Raw genomic sequence first — 18,281 nt, 5'->3', positions numbered from 1 at the left:
TTATGATTCTTTGAGACTGGTATACAAATGTTTTCATGATAAAGTAATACATTTTTGAATGTTACACTTCAATTTTCAAGAGCATGTTGTGACAGTGAGATCCCATCTGATGTTTTTAGATATGGGTCATAATGAGTTTCAATGTTTGCTGTCAAATTAATGATAAAAATGTAGAAGGGTGCCATTTTACAATTTACTGCACAGCAGCAATGGTTACTTTACCAGTACACTGGGAATTTGAAAACTTGCTTATCTGTCATATTTACTTTTCCATTGTTGTGGAACACTGTCAGAAACTGTTGCCTGCACCTCCCACCTGTTGCTCAAAATTTGCAGAGTCTGATAGAAAAACAAACTGCATTTGTTGAATCTCAGTGAGATATCATAGGTAAAATACCTTAATTCAGAGCTTTTATAGAATCATTGAAATGACCAAATGGAAATTTTATTTTCTCTCTCAATTTTCATTGGGATAAGTTAACCTTTGGTGAATGAGCAAGAATGAAAAATAGAAAGATGTACCTCTATATTTTATCTACAAAAACTTAGATGCAATTTTATTGATATGTTGTGATAAACTGTAAAATCAAATTATTGTCCTTAAGAATTTTCATGGAGCAGATACCCTGTAAAAGATGCATACTCATTACTGTCACTGTACAAAGCATGGCCATAGCCAAGTCTTACCCACACTTCATCCCCTGCCTCCAAATCTATGATGACACTGTTTGAAGCTGCACCGTAATGCCGTTGTCCAGAATTGTGCACATAAACACATGGCAATTTCTCATTATTTTTCATCAAACAAATATACATGAAATGAGAATGACTGTGTATTCTCATACCGGATATCATAAAGAAATAAATGCCACTGACAGAGCATGTGAATTTACCAGTGGATGAACTGTAACCATTGCCTACATTTGAATAAACCTTGTCGTAGATAACAGTAGTGTGAGATGACACAGGGCCGAGAGATGATGTTCTTACAACTGAAAATGCCATTCTACTTGGATGTTGTATTTCTCCGGCTTGACCTTTGTCTCCCTTCTGACCTTGCTGTCCTGGTGGTCCTTGCTGCCCTTTAGGTCCAGTTGGTCCACTTTGACCAGTACTTCCCTTCTGTCCAAGGTCACCTTGTACTCCTTTTGGACCAGGCTTGCCCTGGACTCCTTTCTGACCCATCTGACCATTTGCTCCATAGTCACCTTTATCTCCCTTTGAACCTGGACTTCCTTTCTCACCATTTTGACCCTTCAAACCAGGAGTGCCTATTGGTCCAGGACTGCCAGGAATTCCTTGGAAAAATAAAGATACAGCTGTTTAAAAAATTCTGGTATCAAAAGTTTATCATTGAATGTATAATTCAAACAGAGTTGAAATATATCAACTTAAAGTGCAGTGTAGGAGTTTTATCTACAGTGTTAATCAGTATTGTCTGCAGCAAACAATATTCAAAGAATTTCAGTGGACATGTTAAGTCTGACATTGCAACTGGTTATTAGGTTTAATACTTACCTGGAATTCCTGGGATGCCATTGATAGAGTTTGTACATGGTTGTGTTTCAGAGTGCATTGTGGGAACATCATGGCCTTGAGGTGTCCCAGTATCTGTGTGTTCACTTTGCATATCACCCAAACATGATGAAGGTTGATACACAGTAACAAAGATGCAACATTGTAGCAAGATGAACTTCAGGTTAAGCATGGCCATGGTGGTTGGTGTCCTTTGAGTGTCAAAATACAGAAAAACTATTCATTTTGGTTCAATTACTAATACATTCTCAGAAAGACAAGTGAATTAAATTCATTCTAGCGAGCATCATATGTATTCTCAATGTGCAACTGTTGTTACTGTCAGTTTTAGAGGAAATATTATTTAAATGTATGTTTTAACATCCATTAAGGAACAAAATTGTGTCAGTGCAATAAGGTCATAAATGACATTTGCTTGAAATCACTTTTCCTCTGGAAATATCCCAGAATGACTCATTACACTTGCTACAAAACAATCAAATTAAAATCTTTGTGTAAAATTATAATATTATGACTACAAAAATAAAAATGTTATATTTTCCTGATAGACCTGCAGTAGTACTGTATATAAGAATATACTGATATACTATAAAATAAATTTCTCCTGTAGCAGTAAAAGTTGATATTTCAGTTGGAAACCTTACACGATATCATGACACATATAAGAAAATTAATATGAATTGCACTCTAGCACTGACTATGTGCTGAATTCAACAGATCCCTGTGTTTTCTCTTTTCACCAACATTGAAATCTTTTTCTTCGAGACGATGATTTATGCAGCCAAACTTCAAAATGAGTTTCTCTGTTACGGAAGTGCATCAATGTGGCAGTAGACTACCCGTTATTTCCTGAGAGAGGTATTTTTGGCCCAAAGAAAAAGTATACATAGACTTACCGTGGAAAGTTGGATCAGTTCCTCAACTTGACGCTCAGACTGGAAACTCTACCCAGTTCTCATTGTAGCTGCTCAATCTGCAACCCTTTTATGCAAGTATGCAAATTCTGATGATGTTTTCCTCCAGAGCTTGTGGTTCAGATTTTGCCCATATTTAGAGATTTTTCAAGCTGTGTATGTCACTTGTTGACAAAATTTCCAGGAATGAAACTATTTACACCAGGCTCAGTCCCCTTTTACACAGTTTTTGGTTCGCATTATTATGCCCGACCCCCACCACGTTTTATGTGCCCGACCCCCACCACGTTTTATGTACCATAATATATACTATCAAAACTCAGATAGTGTTGTTCACTCTTTTTGTTCAGGTTTCCCCCCAATTTTGGAGATCAAAAACTGTATTTTCAGCATTTCAAGGACATTTAGTGAAACAATCTTGCTTTATTATCTCATCTTCACATCTGTGTAATATATTTTGTGTAATATTGTTTAAAGTATTACCAGTGTTTTCTCAAGTGACGTCGATATTCTCCGTTCTTAAAGTGTCAGATATCAATTTTAAGATTTTCCATCATCACTGAACCATGTATTTAAGAATCTATTGGAAATTTCAATTCATAGTGCTATAACATTTTCCATGATTGAGTTGTCGATGATTTTCAGGTACTCTAGTTGGTTGACTTTGTCACATCATGGTGATAGAATGTTGATCTGGGTTTTGCAAGGCTACCCATAATGCTGCATTTAGAGCGTCAACTTTCCCAAAGGTATATTGTAGTTCTTCAATTCATGAGAGCTGTCTCAAATGATATTGTATTTTGCCGTCCAATGCAAATATTGAACTTTTTTATTTATCTGAATGTTTACATTGTTTACGTTGTACAAAATTCCTCACAGCTAAATTTATCAAAGAAATATTGTAATGAAGCTGGCCGGAGGCTGTCAGGAGTGCAAGCAAAGAATAGCTAGGACAGCAATGGCAGCAACTTTTTGTGTCCTGGATAAAGTTTTATAGTATACCGGTAGGCTTGCCTTTATGGAAGCCAGTTGCGTCTGCCTTTGACTGTGCACAGTATGTACTATTACACCTCTACTTATTCTTCTAGACTGAGTGGCTGCATAGTTTGATTGCACTTTTTCCTAGACCTTTTCACTGCATGCTTGTCTCCAAAACATATGGTGTGTCTACAGAAATAGAAAGATTGAAAGATAGAAAGATTTTACAATTTTAAAGCCCCATTATCTTTTTTGCAATTTTGATATCAAATGCAGTTTATATAAAAGTGTGACCAAAGAACGTTTTTCAAGCATTGATTATGAGCACAAAGCTTAGATTGTAACAATTAAATAATTGTTAAGTTGAAACTCAAATATGGCTACATGTTGAGCACCTGAATTTGATATACAGCCAATGGGGCTTTAACCCTTTGACCACCAAAGGTAATTTTTGTCGCCTTTACAAAATATACCACTGTCAATTTTTTCAGATTTTGCCAAAAGTTTGATAAATTTGTAGCCAATGAAATTTTATATCCATTTGGTCCAAAATTATCAAAAAAAATTACAGAAAACTTCATAAAAATTGGCAAAATGTTGCACTTAAATTTGGTGGGAAAAAATTACAGGACTCAATGGGTTAAGTATAACATAAGATCTGATGTCATGGACGTGTACCAACTGGTATATCAACACAGTCATGAGACATACTGAAATTTTTTATCTTCCCACATTTTTCTTGTCATGACATTTTGTTTGAAAAGTCAAATATTCATTCATCATAAACAAAGCAATCCTTTTTCTGTTGCATTGAAAATAGAAGTTGCTGCATGTTGATCATAGATCTGTGTTTTTTGCTAAGGTTTAGGAAATTTGGGGAATGATTTACTTGCTGCTTACCGCCCTTAACAAGAAACACTGTATACAGTGAAACCTGTACTTACAGACACTTCTCTAATCAGGGCATCTCTCTGTTAAGGATAGATTTATCAAACCCAAAAGTCACATTTTTAAAGAATTTCACCTGTCTATCAAGGACACCTGTTTTTAAGGACACTTTTTCCATTCCCGAAGGTGTCCTTAATTGACAGGTTTCACTATATTTTAATCTGAGTGAAAGAAATATAACTATATGGTTTGAACTGATAGCAATCTGTATCACATATGCCACTGTCAGCCAACTTTGATCCACATCTTGGTAGTTTCATGTGAATAATCTTGCTTATTTTCATATGCAGTGAACTTATCATAACTTATAGTTATTGATAATTGTGACATATTACTGATTTGATTCAAATTTTGTGTGACGTTGAAATAGCCTGTTCCATATTGTTCATTCAAGAGCTCTAAAATTAACCCTTTGAGTTTGAGCACCAAATTCAATTTTTGTCGCCCTTGTAAAATAAATCTCAGTCAATTTTGTCAGATTTTTGCCAAAATTTTGATAAAAAACTGTTGCTGATGAAATATTGTGTTCATTTGGTCCAAAATTATCGGAAAAATTACAGAAAAGTTCATAAAAATTGATAAAATGTTGCAATAAAATTTTAGTGGGAAAAAATACAGCACTCAAAGGGTTAAGTCTGTAAGCCCTTACAGAGGACTACCGGTAGTAAGTTTTCATCCAAATGATAATGAAATTTGCATACTCAAATGTGCACAATTTCTGCCTTGAATTGCAGTATAAAAACCTGAAAACTCAGTTTCTCAAACTGAATGTTTCAACTTGAACATGCCTCTTTCTGTACAGATTCAATGCAAAGTTGTTTGTTGAAAGACAGTACATTTGAAGGACTTGATTTGTTGTCAAAATCTTCCTGCTCAGTTTCTTAAATTGCTTGGTGGATTCAGAAGAGAAACAATGTACTACATTCATGTATTTCATGATATAAGTAGGACTGTTGAAATGTTTCTTACAGTACATGGGGAGAATTCAGAAGTTATAGAAGTGTGGGATATTATTAATGCTAATGTGAACCCTATTCCAAGTCCAATTCCACTAGAACCCTATATTAAAAGGACCTCTATAAACTGAACACCTCTCCAAACCGAACAATTTTCTCATTCCCTGTAGGGTTCTGTTTAGACAGGCCTTACTGTATAATTAAATTGTTGACAATGGTGTGAAATGACCCTAGGAAAGGTGGGGATAGACTAAGATGCATACACCGTACCTCTCACAACTCTCCTACCCTGTATTCTATGTTTCCATCTAGAGTTGTGCGTTCTGCATGAAGCTTCACACAGGACGTCATCTCAGTGTTCCGCAAGAAGAAACAGCCGACTCAGGAGCTGCCTTGCCCAGAGCAGCGTTTAGAACCAGTGAAAGTAATCCAGTAAGTTGGTAAAAAATATGTTACGTTACCCAATGAGGAACTTTTTTGTTTTAAGGTAGCTACATACCTTTTAGACACTTTCAGATTTTTATTTTTTTCTCAATTGAACACGTCCCAAACCCCAATAGAGTATACATTTTCTGCAAGCCCTGATATAGAGCTATCCGACCAAGCACAGTACACGGTCATTATTTGCATAAGAGTCACGTGACAAGCGTTTTGCTGAAGCTTCAAAAAACCGGTTTTTCCCGCCTTATGCAAACACGCTGCAAGATTTCCGGTTGGAATTTCTTCATTGACAAGCCTTGACAATATCCTTCAAAAACGTGTCTGGGATTTTCTTTACATGCCTTTGTTTTTTTTAATGCGCTCTTAAAGGTGTTAGATGAAGGTGCTTTTCAAGGAATTTTAATTATCACGCCATATAATTTGAATGGAGCCTCCAGGAAAAAATCGCAGACACGGTTTTGAAGGATATTGTCAAGGCTTGTCAATGAAGAAATTCTAACCGGAAATCTTGCAGCGTGTTTGCATAAGGCGGGAAAAACCGTTTTTTTGAAGCTTCAGCAAAACGCTTGTCACGTGACTCTTATGCAAATAATGACCGTGTACTGTGCTTGGTCGGATAGCTCTATATCAGGGCTTCCAGAAAATGTATACTTTATTGGGGTTTGGGACGTGTTCAATTGAGAAAAAAATAAAAATCTGAAAGTGTCTAAAAGGTATGTAGCTACCTTTTTGTTTTAATAACACTTGATTGTGAAATGAGTGAAAATATCACAATCAGGACATCCTGGTAATGAAATGTTGACAACAAAACGAAAAAGCTGTGTCAATGCAATGACATGCAGCTTCCATTTTTTTATCACAATCTGCGTTACTGATCTTAATACATATGAACTAACTAAGTATCTTTACTGCATGGTCAGTCTTTCTAACAGAACCTGGGTAGTATAAGGGGGTAAGTTTTCAAAATCTTTTTCAGGCAAAGTAAAACTACATTGCAGGTTTTGTAGGGCACGCATGAAATATTTCATTCAGAAACATCAAAATAGAAGCAAAATGATATTTTCAGACAATTGAGATGGTAGGTGCTGTGGTTCTGAAGTGTTTATATATATTATATATATATATATATATATATATATATATACACACACACACACACACACACACACACACACACACACACACACACACACAGATGTCCTCGTAGGAAATTGCAGTGCTCTATATGCTAAGCAGAGCGTTATGTTGTAGCGTGAAACTCTGAGTAACCTTCAAGTTTTGATTTCAATTTTCCATCAATTTTTACCATATATGTATAATAAGTTACAGCTGTAGTGTACATCTATTTTTTTTATTTTTTTAAAATGAACTCTGCTTTATTATTCTTGATTCCAAAGTACATTGAAATACAAGGTACTACCTCCACAAACTCTAGCTGAATGCATTGTTTATAATCTGCATTCGGACAACAGTCTGAACTAAAATTTCACTGTTGACTATACCATTGGCTATTATACATACAGAGAATGTGTCAACAAGTTGAACAATCAGCATTTCAACATGATTTTTTACAAGAGCAAGAACCTTAATCTGTTCAGCTCCAAACTAGCCTAGATTCTAGTTCGTCCACTTGCCTCCGTACCTCCGACATTGGAGGTACGGAGGCAAGCGGACGAACTAGAATCTAGGCTAGCTCCAAACAGGTCAACAATCACCATTGATGACAATGGGTTTGGGCCAAACCATTGTGGTGAAAGGGTGAAAGATTGAACAACAATTACAGGAAAATAAATACATGAAAAACTACTACAACTGAGTCCCCTTCACCACCAAAAAGTGTGGTATGATCTCATCGTTTTCAAAAGGATGGGTTGATTACTGATATGTACATCCTGCTTCCTGATATCTGATGACCACAACAAAGTATCAGGTGATACTGAAAACATAGATTCATGTCACATGGCATTTGGTTTTGATGACACAGGTTTTGTCCAACTATAATTTAAACACATGCCCAAAAATACCCCCTGTTGCATTTTATGATGATATCTGGTGATGGTTCAAGCTGATACAAGGTCACAAGGTCTGTTAAATACTAGTACTCTTTCAATTATCATCACAAAACACTTTCACTCATTAAAACATTTTTTTCCCTTCCCCTCATGGCAGACAGTTCCTCTTTTATTATGCAAATAAGGATATAGAAAGGCAGATCGCAATCTGTCATGCTAATTGATCTATAATTGTTGTAAAAAGACATTGTCAAAAAGCAATTTGCTGGTCCATTTGAATTGCATGTAATTATACTGCAGGCTCTTTCTCCCCTCGGGATGTTTTGTCGTTCGTCCTTGTGGTCAGCATTTGTAGGGTTTTACATACAGTATTTCTAATACTTGAATAGGCAACTCTTTGTGGCTCTTGTCTCCCTTCAGACATAAAAAGTGAAAATTTGAAATAATCAAAAGCATAAGTCGCCTGTCTTTTCAGATGTGCCAATTTGTGTCAAATGCAGCAGAAATATTTTTGAGATCACAGTTCATTTATTTATAAATTTGAGATACTTCCTATAATATTTTGTTCTCAATAAAAGAAACAGGGACATGATAGCCAGATTGCAGCTTGCAGCAAAGTATGTGTATGTGTAAACATTCAAAGAAATCCATTTATTTGAATCAGCATGTACTTAATAGACTAACAACAACTTGACCATGACTATGAGTTAATGCTTGCATGCCTTGAGTGAAGTGATGGTTGCTTGACAACTCAACAAATGGCTGTGAAAACAATATTGAAAGACAGTTTTGCCACTACCATAAGCTGAAGTTTGTTCCTCAAGGGTGGCACAAGTGACATGTAAAGGGGCAACTTTGTTCTTAGCTATCTTTTTCATTAAACTGATTTAACCCTTTCACCACCATGGTTTGTCCCAAATCCATTGTTTTCTATGGTAAAGTTGGACCTGTATACAGGGAAGTGGGGGTGAAACGGTTAAGGAAGTGACTTTAAAAGGAGAACAAAGTGCTGACAACATGTATATATTAGTAGTCAGTGCCAACAAGCTCTGATGTGAGAACAAATAGGGATTTTATGACTGCCGGTTTAAAAGCTAGGGGATCTTTGTATGCTACATGTAAGTAGATAGGTCTCCGAGGAGGGGGGTAGCTGTTTATAACCCGTTACCAGTGATTAATGCAGACTGCATCTTTGTCCACCAATCCTCACTCTAGTTTCCAGTGTTGTCAAGTCAGATCAAATCTTTTTTTTGTCAGAAAAATTTAAATAAACCTTAGATTTCGATGATAAAAATTATCTGCAAGCCAGCACAGACAACATTCAGTAGACCTTCATGTATCCTTTGAAAAGTTGGAGTTTGTTAATAAATTTGAGTTACATGAAAACAAAATCAAAGAATAGAAAAAATTGCTCCTGTGTGTACACATAATTTTAATTCCAACATGAATACATTTTTGTGATATCTTAATTGACTTTGTGCTGAGAACTTTACATGTAAGTTTTAAATTTCCCATGGTTTTGCTCAGGACCACTTGATGGAAAACTGTTTCCTGTCAGACACTTACAAAGATATGATAGAAACTGTAACTATCATCTAACTGTTTTCGACACTTAAATCAAAATCAGGTTATCATGTCAACAGTACACAGAGGAATCACAGTTATGGAGGAATTCTCATTCCAGGACTGTAACAGGCATCTGTTAAATTGTTACCACTGGACTTCACAGCTTTGCCCTACCTATGTAATAATATGTATGCAATGACTTCATTATTATAAATATTCCCATAACATTTGCTGCCTCTCAACTGCCTTGAAAGAGATTGCCTGATTGGGCGGTTACTTTTCAACAAGCTGTGAAAGAGATTCTCTGATTGGATGATTATGTGTGATGGGTATAATTCCCACAACGTGCATCATATATGTTGAAGGAGAAAGATATAGCAAGAGTCAGACTTGATCCCCTCAATATTTTATTTTTGAAAGCTGTTTATCATCTATAATATCTTATAGGCAAATGTGGCTGTTATTGAGTGACATTTTTTCACTAAATTTTACTTTTTAGAATGTATTTGATATGCATTCTAATGTATTTCTGAAGTTTTTCTGTCACTATTGTATTAAGTTGTAACCATATAAGTGTCACGAACTAAAGAGTGTTATTTAGTTATAAGTACAATTATTTATCAATCACACAAATTTATACTACTGGTGGCTGCTTACTACCCTGAATGTCTTCACAGAGAGAGGTAGGTGCCATGACTGGCAGCCACAATACTTCCTGCAATGTCACTCAAAGATCGTGTGAGTTTCGTCTCTTCATAATTTACTGATAACAGGATATCTTCCAATTTCCTCACATATTCACAGGGACATACATGTAAGGTGTTATTAGTCATAGCAAGAGTGTAAAAAAAATTAATGAATTTAGTATTATGAATACTGTTGATAAAAAATGTATATTTTTATCATTGTGTATCTACAAAAGTATCCTACTGCACTTGAATGCTAAATGAGGATTGGTATTCATGCCAAATTCATGCAATTGTAGTACAAACTATATCATTGATAAATTTATGATCATGAATACTGTTGACACAAATTTGATATTTCTATCATTATTGTAAGCAAATTTCACCCAGTGAATTTATTTTCTCTTCAACCTTTATGTTTTTCTCAGAAAATGTTGCAAGCGCAACATTTGCCCTTTCTGTTTTTCGACACATTCTACATTGACACCTCACAGCTTGTTTTTCCTTTCCCTGTAGCTGACAAGTCAATCACACTCAACAAGTAGAAATTGACCCCTGTTAATTAGTCCCTCAGGATTTACCTTGGATGTTCTGCATGTGGAATTTCATCAGGTTGTTATACAACATGTCTGTGCTTAATAGCCAAAAGGTGTTGTTTCTCATTACAATTTCACTGCCAACCCTGCTGATTACAAATTGGTCTGTTGGCAATTCTGGCTACAGCCGTGCAGTGCCGCAGTTGGTATTGATTGATTTTTTTTTCCATGGAAGCTTTCTCAGCAGTTGCTCACTGTGTGTCTGTCTCCATTGAGCTGTGGATGGATCAGCCGTGTTTTCTTGATTTTTGCTGCAAAATAAAGATATATATCCAGGCATCAAATTGAGAAGACTGATGTACTGTAGTGCCATCTGCGCAATTGGTCATCTCAGTTTTCCATATATAGAAGGTGACAGATCTGCTGATAAGCACACAATAGCAAAACTTGCAGTCTAGTATTTGTGGCAAAGTTGGACAGATAATGTTTCAAGTTGACCACCCAAACGATGTGAATAAAAGTTGAAATCCTGTTCGAAAGGCATGGCCAGCTTAATCAGTAAGCATACAGCCATTCAGAAAACGAGGAGTAGTTTGTCTGGACAGACTCTTACCGACAAGGCCGCTTCAGATTCAATTGTGAAAAGGTAGACAGCCACGAAATTGTTTCTCAGAAAACCACCGCAACAGTGTATACAAATCTACACGGAGATTATACCTTCCCAAGAGGGGACTCTGCTGTGTCCTGCTTTGTTATTATTCATCAAGTTAACAGTATTTCAATGAGAACACCAATGAAGGCCACTTTCTTAGGGATATAGAGAGCTTTTCCTTTTTGCAAATAGTAATGAAAAACAACATGAGACGTTTGACGACACTCTATTCAGGTATTTAGTATTGACCGTCTATAGAGGAAGTGCCTCTTTTAGGATCTTGTTCATTCTGGTTTGGGAAGATCCTCTCTAATTGGGCCGGTGGTATTTTTGTCCGCTAAATGATTATTCTAGATGCGTATCTGTGGGTTGTTCATGAATATGTATGGACAACATCTTCTCCTTTTCTTTTCTCTTTATGTGCGTGTCTGTGTGTGTGTTTCCGCACTGTGAGGTAATGAAGCGGGAGGGGTTTTGTACATTGCTAAACAGATAATCCTTCCTTGATTAAGTCATTGCAAGTTCCCTTTCTTTTCTTTTTTTTTCTCAAACCGAGAAAATATGTTGAGTTTTCCCGCTTCAGAATGTTTAGCACTGGTACGATTTGTGTATTGATCCAGCTGCATTGTGGGAAAGATTACCAAACAGCATTGTCTTTGTATTAGTAATGATGGCTGTGGTTCTTCTTCGGTTTGTCTTTGTTGGAGTCGAAATATCAACACGATGCCACTCCCTTTCTGATATCTGTGTTTGCACACTGAGTAGTATTCAAGGGTTAATATTTTGTATTGGAGTGAAGGGAGAACTAGCTCTTTGGAAGAAATTGTCCTCCTGGCATCACCCCTTACCATCTATGTACAGCCAAGTGTTTAGAGTATATACTCTGAGAATCTATACATGTGTACCAGTGATTTCTTGCTGAAGTGACCTATTGGTACTAAGCTGGACACGGATAGGGTTTACAAGTGTCATGCCTGCTTATTGTACACAGCAAATCAACACCAATTCTTGCATTATTCCACATGGATGGAGAATAGGACATTTTTGAAGTAATTTTAAATACCTAGTTTTCTGGCCATACTCTCAAACAATGCCATTTCCGTGAGATTTTTGTATTTGTACCAGTATACCGGTACCTTACGACTTGAAAATATTCTATGGACTTCTACAGAATTATATTGAATCATATTTTCTGTAGAATTCTTGTGCCAAAACTCTATAAACTTCTATAGAACATCTGTAGATATCTTTTGAATATCTATAAGCTATACTCCATGGAATTCCATAGAAAATGGTGCCAAAACATTATAAATTCTATAGAACATCTTTATATATCTTTAGAATAATCTATAAGCTATAGAACTCTCTAGAATTCTATAGATTCTTTTTTCATACGGGCTACTTTGGTTTTTTTAGGATTATAATGACAAGGCTTGTACCGTATTCTTCACACTTAAAATTACAGGTATACTTTTCACATCTTTTGGAGAGGCATACTTGCCATTCTCATCTACGATTTGGTGAAAAAGAAAATGTATTATGTGGTTTTGTAAACATTGAAAGATCATGATCCCCCTGTCATTGAAAGTCTGAAAAGTTAAGTCAGATGAAAAGTCTTGGTATTTCAAGCCGTCACCTTCTTAACTGCTAATGCAATTTATCAGGAGCTGTTTTGCATTTGGTTACCACATTCCACATTCTCAGTTCCATACAAAGAGTACAAATGCCTTTCTTTTTCAATTCAGAAGACACATAGTGACAGACAGTCTTTCGATGACCGTACAGAAGGTATCATTCAGTACTATCAGTGACTGTCTAAAGGCTTGCGCTAAGATTCAAGGTCTCTGAGAGCAAGAGTTCATTCAAAATGTGTGTATATGTACCGGTATAGGGGCTATTTGTAATGTACATGTATGGTATATTTCAAAGAGATGCGTGGGCTCTTTTCAACCGATGTGCAAGAAATCACCTGTGAAATGTATTCATCTCAAACAAAGTGTATCAATGAGCATTGTTTGAGTGTCTCGTCAAATGATGAGTCATAATAAAATATCCAATATGCCCACATCACTATGTCCAGGTGATGTTCACAGCAAAATATCAGCACTGTTATTTATGTATTGTGATGAATGTAGAGATACATGTATGTATTGTGTTTGTTGAAGTTTATATGTCATGAGTGATAGGTGTTCATTAACTATACTTACCACCTCACAACTAACCAGATAGCTGCAGTACTCCATCTACACTGTACCAGACACAAAATTTGCAGGACTCCGGGGGAACGGGGATATTTTAATTTAGGGTTGAGATTGTAAGTGTTTTCCTGTGCTGGTTTCCAATGAAGTCCTTTATAACGTTGAAGTATAAAACTTCATCAAACATGAAAGGCTGCTTGATGTGCCCAATGGTATCTGGTGTGTAGCAGGACAGTTCTATGTACCGTACCTCACCTGTTGACATGGAAATTCTTTTTATATAGAAAAAAATAGCTGCCACTCTTTACCTTAAATTGTTAATATAGAATATATTCATTGGTCTAAAATTATAGAAATAACGGGCGACACGCTGACCATTAACGTTTATTTATGGGCAAGGGCGAGAGGAAAGCCAAAAATTAACGGGCGAGGCTTCTAAGTTGCTTAGAATCGGCCAATGACATTGTTTCATCATAAACCCATTAAATTTACTTCATTAGCCTTTAGCCTGCCAAGTTCATCAGTGTCAACATCAGGTCAAGCGTAAAACTAGTCGTAGTAAAGCATAGCATGTCCCATATGTTAGATTTTTACATAAACTTTTGAAGGCGCCTGGAAACATAGGCTGTAAACATGATTTTTGCAGACTAAAGCTGTGATAACAGACAAATGGGTAAAAATATTAGTCTGGTTTTGACCCAATTCTGCTTTTTCCTGACTCGCCAGATAAGTAAGTGATACTGTCCGGCAGGAAAAGGGTTTAAAGTTGCAGGAACTGGCAGCTAGTCAAATACTACCCCAAGATGATATTTGAGCAGAAAGCATGGAGGTTATAGGGAAGTGCTACAATGGAACACACATATTTTATCAAACATGAGTGCAATAGAAAATGTAAACTCGTGCTTCCTGTATTTATATGTGGGCAGTAACATGCACGGAACCAAGTTGATAGTCTGTGAGCTACTATCAAAGGACAGGAGACATTCAAGGGTTTTATCAGTATCGAGAATGATATATTCAACTTTTGGCAGATAGCTTGCCTCAGTTGCTTTAAGATTTGAATTCTTCGTAGCCAATTTGATGTAAACAATTTTAACTACCGTATTTGGCAAGCCCCTTATTGAAAGTTTGATGTCTTTCCATATTTAACTTTTCATTGATATCAGTCAATCTTATGTCTGTAAATCAAGTTAATTAAGCAAAATCATATCAACATTTGTTATGGATGAAATCAGCCAATCAAATTGCTGCATCGAAATTAAAAGTCTTTTAATTGCTACACAATTGCCATTTACTTCCAACACAATCGCAACTGTTGTCCATGGCGAAGATTGAATGAGAACGCTACTTTGACTATCTGAGATTGCAATGGCAAGACATTGATTAATGAAATTTAAAACCATAAGATGGGTGAACACCATATGAGAAGTAAAACGCTGAAACATATTGACATCTAGCTGCAATGGCAGGAAATAGATTAGAATGGCCTTGCAAGATGTAGCAATGACAATTAATTTGTTTAACTTTGTTTCTTTTGCTTGTTTTGCTTGTTTAACTGCATTCATAACAAGTTAAAGTGCATCAAGTTTGTTGAGATGAAGACAATCGACAATGAATACAGATTATTGCCTACAAACGACTTAACCTTGGCAAGTTTTCAAGCCAAATTGCTAATCAATGCATAACACTCTGAGATATTGATTTTTTCCTAGGTGTCTAGTGTCTTGTTCAGTGCTCTTAATTTTTTGTTACCTCATAAACCAATGTCCTTCCAGCCTCATTCCAATCAGGATGCTGGCTGTCAACCAAATAATTCTAGACGTCTGGGTTTTTGGTATGTATTCTCCACATAAATTCATGACACAGAACACAAAATAAATCAATTAAACAGGAAGCTGGGCTGCTTTTGTTTATTCGATTCTTTTCTCAAGTTGAGAAAAGAGAGAGTCTAGGTCGGCAGTTACAGCAGCATAGATAGGAACACAGAACAAGGAGCATGCCCATTCATACACTTGTAAACTCCCTGGACAGCAGAAGGACAGGGTATTTATTAGGTAATAAATTTTTAACTTTGTAAATAAATGGGTCCCTGTTGCAACTTGGAAATTCTCCAACTTACTGCCATAAATCTCGTCTTCCTTGTTTATGTCTGTAGGTTGCTCAGAAGAACTTCCTAATGACTTTTGTAATTGCCAATTACTCTTGCTGAGGGCGAGTTGTAGGCCTTTGTAAAGTCCTTAATCTCAAGAGGGGAAAATAACCAGAACAGTGAAAAAACTGGGGATCAGGAGCGTGGTGTGGGAATTTTGATATTTAGCAGTCTGATCGTTCAGATAATGTCACTGGGGGATGATTGTTTTTCCATATAACAGGAGATGGCAAGCATTTTCAAAAGCATCCAATCAGAGTTTCAGTGAATTTTGGTCAGATGATATCTGCCATTGTAAAGTATGTCACAAACGCAAATTAAAAGTGCCAAGTTCAACAGCCTTTTTTCCTCGATGCAATTTGGATGCACCCTGTCATTGTGTAGTAATAGACTGGCATGGACCTGTATATTGATGTACAGGGGTGAAAGGATGCTCTTTATTCATGGTAGTAAATTGGACATCAAGAAAAAATAAAAAAACAGACTCCATTTAACTCTGAAACATGTCAATCTGGGGTTTCATCTTTATCAATATTGGTACTTTACCTGATTTTTTTTATTTACATTTCTATCAAAATGACAGTACATAGGCAGACATTCTCAGTTGTTAATAGTTCATTAGTATTCTTTGTGGCAAGTTTGCTTTCTAATACGAGATAGCATTGTAAAATTGAAGTTTGATTTGTCCATTAGAGACAGTAGTCCCGATGATTATTTCTTTTTGACCTTAAGATATTTTAACAGAAGGCAGTTAATTCATATTCTGCAAAGAAGCCCAAGTCTCATCAAGTCCCACTCCCAACTTGTTAACTTTGTATCCCGGATGTACATTGGCCTTGTTAGTTTTATTAGGATTATGTTAAAACCATGCAACATGTTGTATGTGTCTGTCTGTGCACGGGCATTCTGTTGTTCTTAAATGATGGTGTATATGCGTGTAAACATGATTTCGTATTTTAGTTTCCGTTTGCCGCTGGAGAACTTACATCGTGATTTAAAAAAAATAAAAGCCTCAACAAAAATGAGGTATTATTAATACAAAAGAAACAGTCGCATTCTGCAGGTTCACCCAATTGATTATTCTTTCTCTCAACCGCGTACCCGGTCACTCAGCACCGCAGCATGCACGGCAGAGTTCTTACCAGCGCGTATTTACCGCGATCATGAAGCATGTAGAATGACGATGGTACGTTGCTATGACTGTCGTGTACATGAGCGCGGTGGCTGGAATGGAACGTGCACACGACGACAGCTATGCACGCGACCGCCTTTGAACTGTCGTCTGCTGTCCCGGCCTCAGAAATGTATATATATACAAGGGTATGCTCATATGAACATGGAACCTGACGATGTGCGTTACAAAAAAGGGGGGACAGGGGGGACAGATACTATTACCCTCTAAAACGTCCGCAAAAGGTAAACAAATTTTTTTATTTTTAAAATGTAACTCACTGACGATAGAAAGTAAAATACAGAATGAAAACAAAGAAAAAATGTGAAAATGTAACCCTTGACCTGCCAGGCTTGTTCAGGCTCCGTACGACCAGAACAGACTGAGTAAAAAGAAATGCACATTTGAAATAATCTTTCGGGTTCTATTGAAAGGCATTCACTAAAACTGAAGAAAAAATAAATGTTCTTCTTTGGAATATTATATTGGAAGGTTTTTACTACGAAGAGAAATAAAAAATATGTCCTTTCTTTTGCGCATGACGAAAACACAGAACGGCATTTGCTTTATTAGCGTATTTTGCGACGTTCGAACATCCAAAGTCGCTACCGGATAACGGCAATTTGTAACGCACATAGTCAGGATTAGCGATGCATTTATTCTCGGTCATATTTCGAATATCTACTGCATGTCTGTCATTTTCATAACTTGATGTGTGCTACGATACACTCAGTGTGACAGTTTTCGGACAGGGTAGTAAATTTCGCCCAAAGTCGTTTCGTAAATGACCAGCAATACAAAATCTTATTACCATACCTTTCGAAACTTTATTCTGGTTATCCTCAAACTCAGTTGACACGACAGGAGTGATATTTCGGGGTCAAAGTTGCCAAAGTTTTGACCCCATGTCGATGGCGTAGTAATCGGACTGCAATCCCAGAAATCGGACGTCGTGTTTGGAATGTGATTAGGAGCTAAGTATTGATAATTTGATACTTCAAACCACCGATTTTTAATGTCAATGTGTTTAGAAAGCTGTATATAAGAATATTTCATGATAATTAGTTATGTTTAATCCATGGACGACTCAACCGTATTTTGACGTGTGTGGTGCTTACTTTACCGCACATGGGCTGTCTGTGTGTGTTGCTTTCGGCACCTTGTATCGTACGGTGTGGCTAACTTTGGTAAGATTGTTCAGTGAGTATTACTTATAATTGTTTCCATTGCATATTTTGTTTGTATTAGAATAACACAGGCATTATTTAATAAAAATAGCGAGTATTTTCATCGTATGGAATTATTTACCTGTCAAGTTTTTACGCGGTAAGTCACTTACTACGTTCACACGATTATGCTAAATGTTTTCTGTCCCACAACTTGTACACTTCTTACATTCATTAAATGTACTTTTTTTCTCGAAACAACTGCGCAGTTTTCGTTAAAACTACATGCAATCGTAGCGAACAATGGAAAGAATATTTTCAACATCATTATTCTCCCCCACATTCAAAATTCAATGCTAAATCAGGACTTTA

At 36.4% G+C, this 18,281-nt stretch overlaps 2 protein-coding genes across 2 annotated transcripts in view; one reads left to right on the top strand and one right to left on the bottom strand.

Moving 5' to 3' along the window:
* The window catches only part of LOC139121182 (small ribosomal subunit protein mS29-like), an 84,090-nt gene that overhangs the window by 39,000 nt on the left and 26,809 nt on the right, over positions 1-18,281 (top strand). Inside the window, exon 3 of the mRNA XM_070685869.1 lies at positions 5,645-5,764. Within this exon, the coding sequence (XP_070541970.1) occupies positions 5,645-5,764 (120 nt within the window). The remainder of the gene's footprint in view (positions 1-5,644; positions 5,765-18,281) is intronic.
* On the bottom strand, positions 461-2,573 carry LOC139121185 (complement C1q subcomponent subunit B-like). The gene is made up of 3 exons (XM_070685873.1): positions 2,433-2,573; positions 1,519-1,727; positions 461-1,298 (listed from the first exon to the last, which is right to left on the bottom strand). Exons 2-3 carry the CDS (start codon positions 1,712-1,714, stop codon positions 601-603), a joined length of 894 nt encoding a protein of 297 aa, XP_070541974.1. The 5' UTR covers positions 1,715-1,727; positions 2,433-2,573; the 3' UTR covers positions 461-600.

Source organism: Ptychodera flava, chromosome 21 (assembly GCF_041260155.1).
Source record: "Ptychodera flava strain L36383 chromosome 21, AS_Pfla_20210202, whole genome shotgun sequence".
NCBI lineage: Eukaryota > Metazoa > Hemichordata > Enteropneusta > Ptychoderidae > Ptychodera > Ptychodera flava.
The sequence above is the reverse complement of the archived record's forward strand: the minus strand, read 5'-3'. Positions and strand labels throughout refer to the sequence as shown.